This window comes from Hypomesus transpacificus, unplaced genomic scaffold (assembly GCF_021917145.1).
Source record: "Hypomesus transpacificus isolate Combined female unplaced genomic scaffold, fHypTra1 scaffold_133, whole genome shotgun sequence".
In the NCBI taxonomy this organism is placed as follows: Eukaryota; Metazoa; Chordata; class Actinopteri; order Osmeriformes; family Osmeridae; genus Hypomesus; species Hypomesus transpacificus.
The window spans coordinates 72,393-87,879 of NW_025813709.1; the positions used below are offsets into that span (position 1 = coordinate 72,393).

General features: G+C 45.4%; 1 protein-coding gene across 1 annotated transcript; it reads right to left on the reverse strand.

The window, feature by feature from the left end:
* Positions 1-8,820: 8,820 nt before the first annotated feature.
* Positions 8,821-9,240, reverse strand: pmchl (pro-melanin-concentrating hormone, like). The gene has a single exon (XM_047051028.1). It carries the CDS (start codon positions 9,238-9,240, stop codon positions 8,884-8,886), a length of 357 nt encoding a protein of 118 aa, XP_046906984.1. The 3' UTR covers positions 8,821-8,883.
* Positions 9,241-15,487: the final 6,247 nt, after the last annotated feature.

Genomic DNA, 15,487 nt, shown 5'->3' on the forward strand with positions numbered 1-15,487 from the left:
TCTAACTGGAGACAAGGTTCTCTCTCTCCCTCTCCCTCTCCCTCTCTCTCGCTCTCTCTCTGTCCCTGTTCAGTGTTTTTCCAGTCTGGTATCAATGAGGTCCTGCAGCAAAACAGCTCTGAAGTCCTCATCCATGAAACTGCTGTTGTTTGCTGTCACTCTCCACGACAGGCACCTGAAACCAGGCGGCCCAGAGTGAGGCACTGCAGGGCTGAGGTAATGTACTGGAGGCAGGAGGCCCAGAGTGAGGCACTGCAAGGCTGAGGTAATGTACTGGAGGCAGACCGACGGAAATGAAGCCACATTGAGTATTTTTACCTCGATTTGCGAGAAAGACTAATTTACCTTTCTCTGTCACCCTGAGAGTTATGTCGTCTCAGGATTGCTGCAACCGTTCAATGCAGCTCATAAATGAGTACCAGAACCACTTGTTTTATATCAATAGCAGTCAAATGACACCTGCTGAAACAAATGCTTTCTTATTGAAGTTATTATCTGTGATGTCACAGAGGAAGTCTCTATGGCTACAGCAGAAGACAGGGAGGGAGGGAGGGAGGGGGAGAGAGAGAGAAACAAAGAGTGAGGTGCATTGTGAGAGAGAGAGGGAGATATTTCCTCCCCCCTGCTGGTTGGCCTCTGTCATTTCTGGGCAGCACAGCTGAATGTATCCACAGCACAAACACCGTGGAAAATCAACATATTCTGCCACTACGCCATAGAGAGGACTACAAACTGTGCGCCAGGAACCTTCCTTCTCTCTCCCTCTACACCTCTCTCTCATTGTCTCTCGCCACATATCTCTTCCTCTCACTCTGTCTTTCACCCCCCTCTCCCCCCCCCCTCTCTCCACCTCTGTCTTCCCCTCTCTCTCCTGTCTCTCGCTTCTTTTCTCTCTCTGCCTCTCTTTTCCCCTCCCTCCCTCTCTCTTAGTCTCTCATCTGAGCTAGAGGCTTCAGGAGGTCTGGAAAGGTCTTCACCACTCCGAGCATTAAAATCACAGGCTCAAGCTAATATCCAAGAGGTTATTGCACAGAAACCTTTGGGATTTCTAGTCAATCCTCCCCAGGTTCATGCTTTCACAGAAATTTATAATATCAAGACAGCAGTCAGTGGAGAGACATTTGTTGTGTCGTGTAAAACATCGTAGAATAGATGATCTCTCTAGAAACGTTTGGAAACGTACCACTCGGACATGTCTTGGCATTAGACGCAGAGATGCAAGTCCCGTTACGTTCCCTCAGCTCTGAGAGCTGACTGGGAACACGTAGACAGTTTCCTGCGGTGTCTCCAACACAGTGACAGGCACCTTGTCAAACAGAAGGGGAAGAAGGAGACAGAACACTTGTAGTTGTTACACTGATTGTTTCAACCGATTAAAGGAATTGAATTAGACCCTTTGCTGCCCAGTGAGAAAGCTCTTTGGCGCCTCATGTTCTTCAGCATGTAGAGACTTTTACAGTTGATTGTATTATGAGAAGGAAAAGATTGTGTATAGAGATGTCGTTTCGGTTATTGGATGTCGAGCTTCTCGTTGTCTCCGATGAACAATTCATCTGGATCCTGGGAAAGAAACATGATCTCAACTAGTAGGCTGCATCTGGGGAGGAAATTGTTGTATAGGCTATGCTTTGGGTGTTAAACATGCCAGATCGTTTCATTTTGATTTTAACATTGACACCTTGACAATCAGAGAGAATTGTACAGTACTTAAAGTCTCTCATGAATGTGTGTCTTCCCTCTAAAGCTAATAATAAACTGGATCTTCCTGTGAGAATCTCAACCATAGTTTAATATGCATCAAATGCTCTAATAACCTCACCCTGAATATGAATTGTCCTTAAAAAACTTACCTTTTTGTATTTACTGTCACCAGGATAGGAGTGCTGGTCCACACTTAGTCGACATTCAGTGAGTTAATTGAGTGAGTGAAGATTGCAACAAAAACACATTCAAGTGATTACAATTTTTTATGATTTATGAAAGGCAACTCTACTGACTGGCCATGGTCACCTGCAGAGATGGCAACAGTACACACATCCTTCACTCAGGTAGAAGTACAGATACTCATGTTTAAAAAGACTGGTAAAAGTACTGAACCCACTTTTTCACTCAAGTTAAAGTAAAGAAGTGTGGGCTCTGACATATACTTTATTATAAAGTAGCCATTACTGCTACCTGTTGGACCTCACATCATATTAACACATTAATACAAAAAGACACTATAGACTTATTTGCCAGGAATCCTTATGGACACAATTTCGAACTTCTCCATCATATATGACCATGGATGATCAGTCATGTTGAAATTGCTAACTCCCTCTGTCTCATTTATAAGGTACCGTTTTTTTTTTTATTTTTTCATATCCAGTGAAAGGAGAGGAGAACAGAGAAGCCTAAACAACACATAAAAGCAGAGCACAATAGCTACCTTTTATTTTATTTGTTATAAAAAAACAACTTTTGAAATTTAGGCTAAGTTAAAACATTTATTTCAACCTTTCAAAACTTTTTTATCAAAACTTTTAGGGTTTGAGGGGTCCTCAAAAAAAAAGCTGAAGAGAAATCACTTAACCGGTGATTACTTCCAGATGTTCAAAAGACAAGGTGCCCTACAGACGGTGAAAAGCCCTTCGTTATAAACAGTGCAAAACAAGTATGCTTAAACAAACAAAGCCAGTAGAGACCATTTCAGACAGTTCCTCACTCGCTAAATTTAGACACGTGTGCTCACCTATTCTTGTGTCAGCTGTTTCAAGCATGTCAGAATGCCCCCTTCTCCCCTCCATGACGGCTCCCATCTGCAAAATCACCAGGCAATGCACCGTACCCCTTCTCTCTTTTTATCATATTTTTCTTAATTTCCCTCTCTCTCCTTCGCCCCTCCCCCACCTAACCCCTAACCTAGGCATTTCTCCCTGTCAAATCACACTTCCTGAACGTGATCAGAACAAGATGTCGGGACCACGCGACCTCCTGGGTCTTTTGTAGGCCCATATCATGGAGCCACCTTAGTTATTTCTTTAATAACTGCTACTTTGTTGACTGGACTCTTTATATCCATGTGTTCATGTGAGGGACATCATCAATATGTTGATCATCAAAGCCGTTTGACTTTAGCTCGTGCCTCCAGCGCTGCTCTGATCCCGTGTGAGGATCCTGCACGGGCTGGCACGCAGCGTCTGTGGTTTCAGAGCGGTCGTTAAGCATCCTGCATGTGGTTGCATCCTCCACTAATGATTACAAACAGCGCAGAGTCGAAGGGCTCACTCCCTCATACATCTGCCAATACGAAGCTGAAACGCACTGAGCATCCTCCTCAATTAGCCTGCTGCTTTACTAAACATATTTAGAAAACTATCGATGAAGTACTAATGTAAGTAATACCGTGAATGCTGAATTTAACCCTTTAATTTCACAGGGGATGGTGGACACAGCCAGCCCCCCCCCCCCCCCCCCCCCCCCCCCCCCCCCCCCCCCCAGCCCCCCCCCCCCCCCCCCCAGCCCCCCCCCCAACACACACACACACCCACACACATGCAGACGCGTAAAAAGACACTGCACAATGAGCATACTTCAAATAGCCTGCTCTTTTACTAAACTATCCTGTTTAACTTACAGTACCCTGCAGAGTAGGGGGCATACCCCCTCCCCCTTGTGACTTCCACTCTCGTTGCCCATAGGCTTATCGATTGGAAGTGAATAAGGATACTTTATGAAATGTTTCGGGTGGCGATTTTTTAAATCTAGGTCTACATGAAATTCTGCAGCTGTTTAAATTCACTATTATTTATTTATTTTCCTCGGAGGGGCACTTTAACTCGAGGAGGACAAACGGGCAGTTGCCCGGGCAACTTTAGCCATAGCGTGTGCACGTCCCTGCTACATAGTAACTATCGATAGGCCTAATAAAATAAAACACGTGATACAGAGTGCAGAGCCGGGTATAATCCAATGGCAGCGCAGCCGTCCACCCTGGTGGCTCGTCCGTTTTGCGGACAGGTTGTTGGTGAGACGGAGGAATATTGTTCTATAGGCTACTATTGGAGAGCTGTCAGTAACAGTGCCGTGTTCAGACGTTGGCGCTGACATACGACACTTATGATCTGGGCTTCATCAGCTCTACACTCGCATTGAGTGGTTTTTATTTGAAAAGCACAAACATCACACGGTGCCATTTCGTTATTAAGATAGCGAGGCCTCGTTTTCACTGTTGGGGTGTTGAGTGAGGTTGGTCCACAGTAGGTTATTTGTTTGACAAGTCCCTCTCGCGTGTTACATTTTAACACAATATTCACAGCATGTGCTATTTACAAGAGAACCCTCATAACTTGAATATCAATAATCATAAAGACATTTCAGTCATACAGCAGTTCATCAAAAGTGGCAGACGTGCTATGTGCCCTGCTTGTACATTTGTACGGCGCTTGGGATAAACCGTCTGGTAAATGTAAACGTAGCCTGTCTCTCTGCAGTTAAGTGAACCGTTAGTGGCATTCAAACATAATTACTTGGAGATTTCTGGAGGTAAAGTGACATCAGCAATCAAAAAGCTCTCACATGAATGCACTATATAGTCTACATTCCTATATTTCCAAACCATTACAGCTGTCATTCTTGACATTGCTTCGATTCCCTCATGATGCAGCTATGTCAATAAGCACCACACAGAAGTGATCAGTAAACACAGCTGTACAGCCTTCTAACGTCCCTGCTTCCTCGGGGTTTAGCTTCAGGCAAGAACCACAGCAAGTACGAGGACGCCTCGCGGTGGAGTTTGACCCCGCTTGATAATGGTGTCGTTAAGACTATTTCAACGGACAGCTAACCTTTCCCCCGCTGCTCTCGGACTATTAATAGCCCTGCTGTCGGAAGGAGACACAAGAGGCGGACAGTGGTTTCCAATGCCGTAAGGATACAGCGGCTAGCGAAGCACACACACAGCTGTATTTGCTGCTGCGATGGTCTTGCCAAGGAGAGAAGCAGGCGTGTTGGGGAGGAGGAGAGGTGTGTGTGTGTGGGGATAGACTATAGGGTATGCCATGGCATTGTAATAAATTGACAGTCCATTACATGCATTTAAATTGTATTCATTTAGCAGATGCTTTTATCCAAAGCAACATACAAATAGTGCTAGAAAGCGCAGCTACATGAAAAGCAAGGATCAGATTTGGGGAACTGTAGTAGGCTATATCCGGAAGTCATTTCAGTAATTTAGCAATTTTTACAGAAACAGGAGCAAAAAATCTTTAAACAAGAAATGTTTATACTGGGTGACCAAACACACAGATTTAGTAAAATTCAAGAAAGCAGGGTTCTGGAATTTGATGGAGTGTAAAGATTTTTGATCTGTTGCTTCATTTCTTGGCAAGACATAATACAGCCCTGCCATGAAATGAACCCCCCATGACATTTCTGTTCTGTATATCCCAGCATCAAATCATTCTTACATTGTGGGGACTAGGATGAGTAACTAGAGTATGTTTCATGCATGAGGCACTTTCATAGTCAGAGATAGCAGGGGTGCATTTCTTGGCAAGACACAACATGGCCCCTCATAAAAATGTGTGGTTTTCGTTGATCGACCTTGGGACATGGATTGTTCCAAGAAAGAAAAAAAAAACACCTTCTCAGACGTGCAGAATCTAGAGAATAGTTTTTGTGATAACATCGACATTCAAATTGCAACAAAAATAAAACGGAGGCCCTCTTTTGAAGCATGCCGACCGGTAGAGGTGTAGCCGCTGGTCAACCACTTCCACATGTTTCTGTCAGGCGTTGCTAATGCCGCTTATGAACGTGTCGCTTTCCCATAACAACGCTTATCCCCATTGTGTAGGCTATGCTCATAAGCTGAGGTCTAAACGGAAGCTTGTGTTGGTGACTTGGCTTTGGAAAAAGAGAGGGCAATGTAATTAAATCCAAGGGCACTAATGTCACCAAGAGGAAAAGAGAGAAAGTAGCCAGATGTGCAGAATGTCACACTATATTCATTTGCAAGTCAGATCAACACTCTGTAGGCTACAGTCACCAGACAAGCTGGTGTTGTAGATGTTATAGTGTTCAGTGTTTGTTTAAAAGGATCTTGTTTTAATAGCCAAACAACTATCTTGACAGCTGTCACTACTGGCCAGTTCCAGGGTGTTGGTATTGAGTGCCCTGTCAGGCAGTTGTTTGTGTGTTTGTGTTAGTAAACAGTCGTGCTAAATTGTGAGCAAGCTGTTTGATCCACATGGTTCTACCACTGCTCGCCTGGAGACTCGGGTCTTTTGAACAACGTAACATTCTGACACTTGATGAAATCAGCATGGAGAAAGCCCCAAAAAAACACCTGAGTGAGTTCAATCAATGTCCCACATCGCAGGTCTCCACGTTTATATGATTAGAGTTGCATATTTCTGCATTGACATCGAGTTAAAGCAGTTGTTTTACACCCTGAATTTCTGCGTGAAACAAATGGGTTTCTAACTCTCCTGACAAAATGTGTTTCTGCTGACTCACCTTCCAGGCTCTGCATTTCACATTTCCAACACTGTCTCTGTCAGCTTTGCTGCTCTGACAGAGCTGAAACAATTGAGAAATCAAACTTTTGGCTGAAGACACTGAATGAAACTAGGCTTCTCTTGCAGGCTAGCTCAAACCCTGGGGTAATGGAGCCATATGAAAGATGGATAAAGTACATTTACATATTTAGCAGACGCTCTTATCCAGAGCGACTTACAGTAAGTACAGGGACATTATCCCCGAGGCAAGTAGGGTGAAGTGCCCAAGGACACAACGTCATGTGCACCGACCGGGAATCGAACTGGCAACCTTCAGATTACTAGCCCAACTCCCTCACCGCTCAGCCACCTGACTCCCTAGTAGCCCTAAAAAGTAGCCCTAACTAACCTACCAGGTGTCTGTGCTAACATTTCATGGTGTTGTGTCCATAGATACACAGGTGGCGTCGTTGCAATAGAAAATCTTTTGACAAAGTAGAAATGTATTTAACGCACACACACAACCAAGTAACCACCACCACCCAAAGGAACAACACCCATAAACAAATCAACTGTTTTGTGAGACCATCACTAAAAGTACTCTGTTTCTGCCAGCGTGAGCCGATCTCCAACCCAATCAGACGAGTTATCATCAGTGCTTGAACGGGAGGTTACGTCAAAACACAGCAGAGAGACAATCAGCCCCTTCTGAAGACTCGGGGCTTTAATTAATGCTTTGGAAAGAACAGGAAGGTTAATGCCCCTTTTAATTGACTATAAACCATGAAGGTCACTTTCTATTAAAATGAGCCTCTGAGATGCCCACAGTTGGGTTAAGACAGAGGACTGATAATGTGAGTTGCTCATATTTCACCCATTTTAAACCATTGAGCCTCATCATTTGGGATTATTAAACAAAATGTCATATATATGTCGGAGTATTGAATCTTTACAAGACTGGGTCTTTGCATATACTCCTATGTATAGTATAATAATATCAAATCTCTGATTATTTTCAGATATTATTGTATCATAGTTCAGCATTGAATGAGACACAGACTAAACAAACAAAAAAGACAAACAATGAAACAGTCAGTATGATAAGCTCATTTAACAACATCATATTGCTATGTTGTGTAAACCCACAAATGATACAATCTAATTGCACACTTAAATAATATTTGAATATTTGAGTAGCTCATCGGCATCCTCCTTGCTAATTAAAGGGCATCTTCCATCCATTAGCATCAACACAGGTCACTGCTTAGCCACACAAACTCATTACTATGTTAATCCTTCTTTCTCCACAGAACTCAAAAACAGACGACCATGACCATGTGAGGAAGGGCTCTGGGGAGTTTCCATGAACAAACACAGGAAGCAAGAATAAATCCTCCTTAAAAAGCAAGTAAAACATATTGCTTAATTTGTTACAACCACAACATTCATATTGTAGTAATAACTCCAGCGCCTTGGTGTAGTTCCCTCTTGTAACTATGAAAATGTTTGGAAAGAGTAATGAGATTGACCTCCTACTCCACACTGAGGTAATGTTATGGCACATTAACAAAAGACTCTTGTTAATGTTTGGGTAATTCATGACTGATGAAACTCAGAGTATTTAAAGGATTTATGCAACTAGACAGCCCAGGAAGAATCAGAGCTGTATGAGAATAAGTCGACCGGTCCAGACTCCCCCCCCCCTCTGGGCTGCCTAGTGCCATCAGAACACGCTCATATTGACCCATCTACAATCGCTTCAATTACCTTTTTCCACATATGAAACTTGTTGGCGCTATTCAGTGATATCCTGCAGTGAAACACTCCATATAAAAAAACACACCAGACACAATATTCGATTTTCTGTCATTTAATTATCTAACTGCGGATGTTGATTCGTCAAGATAGACACACACAAACGCACACCATCGGACTATGATACAACTGGAGTGTAGGCAGGACAGGATGCAGCACTGGCGTTTGGCCGCCCCCTCAGAGGGAGGAGACCAGAGGGGAGGTGCGAGGGGGGAGAGTCGATGTTGGAGGGTCCAAGATGAAGGGTATCTAGGGTGGAGGGTGGAGAGCATGGAGGGTCCAGGGTGGAGGGTCCAGGTAGGGAGGGTATCTAGGGTGGAGGGTCCAGGGTGAAGGGTCCTGGGTGGAGGGTCCAGGGTGGAGGGTCCTGGGTGGAGGGTCCAGGGTGAAGGGTCTTGGGTGGAGGGTCCTGGGTGGAGGGTCCAGGGTGGAGGGTCCTGGGTGGAGGGTCCTGGGTGGAGGGTCCAGGGTGGAGGGTCCTGGGTGGAGGGTCCTGGGTGGAGGGTCCTGGGTGGAGGGTCCAGGGTGGAGGGTCCTGGGTGGAGGGTCCAGGGTGGAGGCCTGGAAGGCAGCAGGCACAGAGATCTCTCTAGGCCTCCCAGCATGGCCGGTACACCCTCCCCACCATGCACCTCATGGTGTCCCTCCTGTAGACGGAGACGCCGGTGTCCTGGGCATCCTTCCCCTCCCTGCGCTCCAGGACACTCTGCCTGTACAGCGGCAGTCTGTCCAGACCCCTCATGCCCCTCCAGAGCCCCGCGTCGCCCACCACGATGATCCTGGTGCTCCCCAGGTGGGCAAGGTCTTCGGATGGATCGTCGGCGAGCAGTGCATCTGGCTCCAGGCCGGAGTCCTCGGCCTTGCTCAGCGGGGTGGAGCCGGATGGTGGGAAGCACTCGGAGAGGAGCGCCACGGCCAGCAGCACGGACAGGACAGAGGGTCTCATCTTGGAGGTCTGAGGAGAGGAGGGCTTCTTGGAGGTCTGAGGAGAGGAAAGGAAGGCTTCTTGAAGGTCTGAGGAGAGGAGAGGAGGGCTTCTTGAAGGTCTAAGGAGAGGAGAGGAAGGCTTCTTGAAGGTCTGAGGAGAGGAGAGGAGGGCTTCTTGAAGGTCTAAGGAGAGGAGAGGAGGGCTTCTTGGAGGTCTGAGAAGAGGAGGGCTTTGCTGTGTTCACAAGCTCTCGCTTCGACTTTCTGATTCTGAGACGTGCGTCGGGGTCTTTTATACCGTTTAGGCTGTGTTGGATTCGCCACGTCGGTTGTGTTTCCTTGTTTGAATTCGTTGAGATCAAGATGAGAGCTCATCCTGGCCTGAAGTGTTTTGTCTCACGGTGTTAATCAAGCTTACCTGCTTCTGTCTACCCCTCGTAGGACTTTGCGAGGATGAAACTGTGGGGTCCCCGTTGTGAAGGAGACAGGACCCCACAAATCTCCCCCTGTAAAACAAAAGAGAGGGATTAGCCACGTGTAGACCATCCTGTGTCCAGAGGTCCTCCATGGTGTCCGGACCCCTCTCCTACACCAGCTTTAACAATGTCCAATAAGGGATTTCAGGTGGGATTACAGTTGGTGACTAAACCAATGACTGTTGAAGTGTTTGTTGTGCATGTGTCACCAGACAGAACCAGCAGGACTCTTTGTTGACCTGTCCAAAGGAAGTTTACTCCGTCTGTGTTCCACGGTGAATACAGCAAACATCTAAATCCAGAGTATTGAACTGATTGGTCGCGGAGGCTTTCTGGTGAAACTTGAATATTTACCTATGAGCCACTGCTTGGTGTATTTACAGCCTCGGTGATTACACACACCAGAGAGACCTGATGAGGGACTTGAGCACCTGTACTCACATAACCACTGGAGCTAGATGAGCTGTAGCATGTGGGGCTGCGCTCTGGCAAGCTGCAGAGAGACTCCGACATTGAGCACATGAAACCTTCCCCTTTTCTGAGGCCCACTTCCAACAGTCACGGATGGTTTTTAAATCGACAGGAATGACCTGAGGTCAGCTGCAGGCTCTGCGTGAAACGTTTTCAAATATGTGTTTCTGTCTTCCATTTGGGGGAGACACCATCTTGGAAATCATGTCTGTTTATGTCTACTTTAATGTGAGTGTCCTTCAAGTCTCAGATTTTGGTTTGGGGGGTGGGGGGGGGGGGGGGTTGAGCCAGTGTGAGAAAGCAGCAACATTACAACACACTCTTCAAAGAAGAAGACTCTTGTTATTACGATGCATGGATCAAATATGCTAAAGATAAAGAATTTGTTCTTATTATTCCAATATCATTAGATCTGCTGCTGCGAGAAAATGCTCTGAGAAGGTACTTTCTATGGTTACCCAATTAAGAGGAGTAAACTTGAACTGTTTGGTCTCTGTGTGAATCTCTGGAATCACTAATGGCTCCTCTAAAGTTGTCTATTCCTCACAGAGTGAAACCGGTTCTAACATGCTGTGGAAAGGTAACAAGGAGTTAGTATTATTGTTCTCTGCAATTAAACACTCCAGACACCACGGGCTGCAAGTTAAATGTCAAAAATAATTGGGGCCTAAGAAGCAGAGTGGCTCAAAGAGGGGATGAGGTCTTGAGAGGGACGATGATTCATTTCTACTGGCACCAGTTTGAGATGAGAGGATGCAGTCCGTCAACAATAGAAAAGAGACTTGCTACTTTTCAACAGGATAACGGGTGATGTCCTGCGACATGCAAAGACGTACGAGGATGAGGAACATTCAACATGCTAGTAAACAAACTCGACGAACGGCGGTTGTTTTTCCTCGGAGGGTGAGTTGTTTATATGACAGTGGAGAACGGAGGTGGAGGGGGGGGGGGGGGCTTGTAGTCCTGAAAACTACATAAATAACATTGTTCAAACACACAACAGCCACAACATTCCTGAGAAATATCTAACCGTGTAGTCTGGAAGCAATTGCAGGAGGTATTCCAGAGGTAATAGTGGTGCTGCTGTGTGCAGATGGAGAAGGCCATGCACCATTTCTAACTGAGCAGCGTATTTCTGTTCTGCATGGCAGCTGGCCTCCATGGAGGACGTCTGCAGTCAGACGAGATGTTACCTTGTTTTGGTTTTTGTCGTACATCCGTCGCGTGACGCGTAGAACTTTGGACTTCTCTTAAGCGTTCTCAAAATATGTGTTTTGTGCGCTATTAGTACGTTTCCATGGATGAAAGCTGAATTAATTAAATACATGTGTCTTAACTGGCCTGTTGTCTTTTGGTCTACGTGACCTGTAGCCCGACCAGATGGAAGATAGAAGGATCCAGAACTTTGGAAAGTGTGTTTGTCCCAAAAAGGGTGATTGAAACAATACATCAATCTCTTTTTGTTGGCTGAGGGAAAAACATCACTTCTTGGACACCCAAACAGGAAGAGGAGAATTGGAAACAAGTGGAGACAAATCTTAAACAGATAAATGTCTCTGTCAGTCTCAGTCCGTCCTGAAGCGTTCTGGCATGATGTGCACAAAATGGCGTTGCCAATAAAATCTCACCAGAAGGCACTTGTGCCCCCTGAAAAGTCACTTAAAGTCACTGTATTGGGTGACGACGTCATACATTTAGTCGACTTTACATCTGTAGATGAACTAAATACAATTACAGATCTAATGGCTTACTTCTATAAACATTGGGAATGCTAGAAAACTTTGAGGCCAGAGCCTCGACCACAGTGCCGACCTGTGGACCGTGGCGTGTTGTGGATACTGTCGTTACAGCAGAGAGAGGAGGACTTATCTGTTGGTGGTCTCAGTGTCTCTGTCCAGGTGTTTGCTTGGCTGCTGGTGTGTGAGATTATGGGAGTACAGATGTGGGCCATGTGTCCGTCGCTGCCCTCCTCTATAACATCAACGTTTTTTATATGTCCATCCCGCACCGAGCGCGTGCCATTCTGTGTGTCATAAATACCTGCTGGAACGGGCAGCAGCTCAAAGCAACGTGAAACACTGCGTGTCTCTGTGCTCTTTGCTCCAAACATTTATGGGAATAATACAGCTATTTTCCGCCTTTCGTTTTCTTTCCTGGACAGTGGTGAGGCAGCGAATCAGGGAGGACTGGGAACCCTTCTCGTTTCTTTTCCTTGGGCGCCGAGGCAGCTGGAGGTGTTTGTGCTTTACAGAGAATCAGCTTGCGAGTCTGCGACACTGCTATACCTTCTCACAAGGAGAGAGAGAGAAAAAAAAAGTTCACCAAAAAATAATAATAATAAAAATAAAAAAATGGCCGTTTGGAAGTGCGAGGCCAAGATGTGGAGACCAGCTGACTACGCTGACGGGTGCCAAGCAAAACACGAGTCCTGGGCTCGGGGGTTTGAGAGGGGGTGGAGGGGGGAGGGGGGGAGACCGCGTCCGCGCTCCAAAGGGAGACAGTACCTCTCACATAACGCGGGCCCCTTCTTCGCACAGCGCCGCTCCTCTCTGTAACAACATGGAGAGGCAGGCCACAGTGTACGGACTCAAGTGTTATTCCAGCTAGGTAAATACAGGGTGCAGATCTAACAGTGATGAATAGCGCATATTAACAGGCACAAATTGAATTATGTTGTTGAAATTCCACGGCGGCGCATTCTACTTGCCGGTTTGAGGTTTCAGTGATTGGAATCTTGGCTCTTCCCGCCAGCGGCGCGAGGATTTCGTCTCGAGACATGCAGAGGACAACCCTTTCTGAGGCTGGGCGAGGATTTTGTTGAAAGCTTTCTGACGCACCAATATAAGCAAGAGGCAGTGTGGACTACAGTCAGGATATTAACCAAATACCATTTTCAATTTTCTAAAATCATCAAGTGAATCTGTGTTAATGTAACCATGAACCTATCTGGTGAAATCACAGATTTGGCTCCGAGCTAAAAGCAAGAGTCTCCACCAGGGACCATTACGGTGTCACTAATGTAGGCTACCACTGCCTCGATAAAAGCAAGCTTGCCTGTGCCTGTCAGCCATAGAGATGGAGACTCATTAGGGAGGAAAAGGCTAGTGAGGGACAGGTCAGACCTGGAACTAGCCGTGGTCATTGTTGGGAAGAGATGAAAGTCACTGCAGTAGATGAAAGCTGACCCGGGCTTGAAAACGGCACCTAGCCCACTCTGTCTGTGGACACCGCCGTATGTGCGCAAAGTGCCAGCCTCCATTAAGGTGAGGGGAAGAGAACGTAATCACAGGGGCTGTTAGCCTCTGAGTGCTGTTGAGGGGAGAGATGATGAAGCGTGGTAGCACACACACACACGCACACAAGCACACACACACACAAATAGATCTGCCAAGATAGTAGTAGCCATGGAGATTTCTGGACAACATGTTTTCAAGATAAGGAACAGAAAAACCAACTCGAACAACCAGTTGGTTTAGCAGGAGAAGTCTGATGATGAAAACAATTATTCAGTGAAAGGATGGAAGAATGAATGACATAGACATGCTGTGGAGAATGCGTTTCCCTTCCTAGCTCCCTCAGGGACCACACATAAGCCACAGTATTAATGCTGGGGGGGGCGGGATGTTGGTCCAAACTTCGCGAGTACGACCATTAGAAAGTGTGAATTTTAGAAGGGCCTTGCACATTTCAGTCGAATGCTCTGGCTATTTTTAACCTAACTGCAAGGACTTGTAGTGTGCAAGTCATCTTTTAAGGCCAATGTGTTTGTTTTCCAGGAGTTAGGTAGATTTAAGGAAAGTAAATGTAGGCTATGCCTACTGAATTATGTGCACTTAAAAAAAGTTTAAATGTGTGGATTTTTCTTCCTGTGTTTTGGGGATTATTTATGAAAAGTCATAGGCCTGTTGGTTAACTATGTTTCCTTTTTATTAAGTTTATCATTAAGTGGCACTAATGACATTAGGCTACATCAAACAAATCGCCACCAGACTACCAGATGAAAGAAAAACTCCTGAGAAAGAGAATTCATTGTACCTGCTGTTATGACACAACACATTGACAACATATTGTCAGCTAGAGCTGTAAAACATTCCGACCAAGGTAGACTTCTTTTACAAGAAAGGATAAAGGATTTTACAAGAAACCCTTCAAATCTCATGTCACAATACAGACTCAAGTTTGATTATGCTACATTACTCTTTTTATGAGAATTGAACACATTTGCAAGCAGAAAATAACTCATAGCGTTTTATGAAAAACACAGCGGAGAGTTTACGCAGGGTTTTCTGAGGTCTGGCGGTTTGGCGGTTCTGTTGTTAGGTGATTGGTATGCTGTGCACCTGGCCAATAGCTTATAGTAAAGCTTGTGTAAAACGTAGTAGGCCGTGCGAAGTTTGCGTTGGAATTCTTCGTTGGTAAAATGTCATTATTGACTGCAGAAGAATAACATAGCCCTGGTTTGTCACGTGACATAGAACGGATGAAATCACGTTAAAACTTTAATCAATCTTTAATCAAAGCTTTTATCAATCTTTGATTGATTAAAGCACGCAATACGTTATTTCCTTGTACATTAAAAGTTGCATACAACTGTGTCAAATAGGCTTATTCACGTTCCATCAATGAAATCCTTGACGGATTAGGTCTTCATCGATTCGAGAGGACTGTAGGAGCGGCGGAACGCTGGTTTACTGTGGGAATTTGAAATCAAGACATCGGCATTAACTTAATCCACCTTAATTGCGCCTCTCGGGACTGCACCTCTCTCAATAGCCTACCTGAGACCCAAACGATCCTTTACTTACTAAAAACTGGGATACTATTCTGGTCGTCGTATTATAAGCGCTTCTCTTTCTGTGTATCTGGATATTTCACTGATAAGAAGAAGCAAATGCACAAATCCAAACACCCCTTGTTCAGTTTACATTTTTTAGTTGGAGAGGCCAGGTTTCCAGGAGAACGACTTGGCAACTCGGGCTGAAAAGATGTCTGTTGAATAGACAGGAAGCAATGTTTAAACTTTGCTCAATTCTCTGTACAGCTGTTAGAAATCAACGTTTACTCTCCCATCCCTCTCCACATATGGATCTCAGGAGAAAACGGCCCGTGACTGGCCGCTTTGTGCACGACCAATGGGCACATCTGAGGACTGACCTACCCACCTTTTTAGGGCATGTGTTGACTACATGTGTCAGTCAGGGGAATGGACACAAATCCTGTCAGGAATTTCAGCAGATGAGATGGAAAATGATTAATAGGCCAAACGGATAATTTTATCACGTTTTCGTCTTCCTCGTCTAGCCTATTTTTTTTAATGTA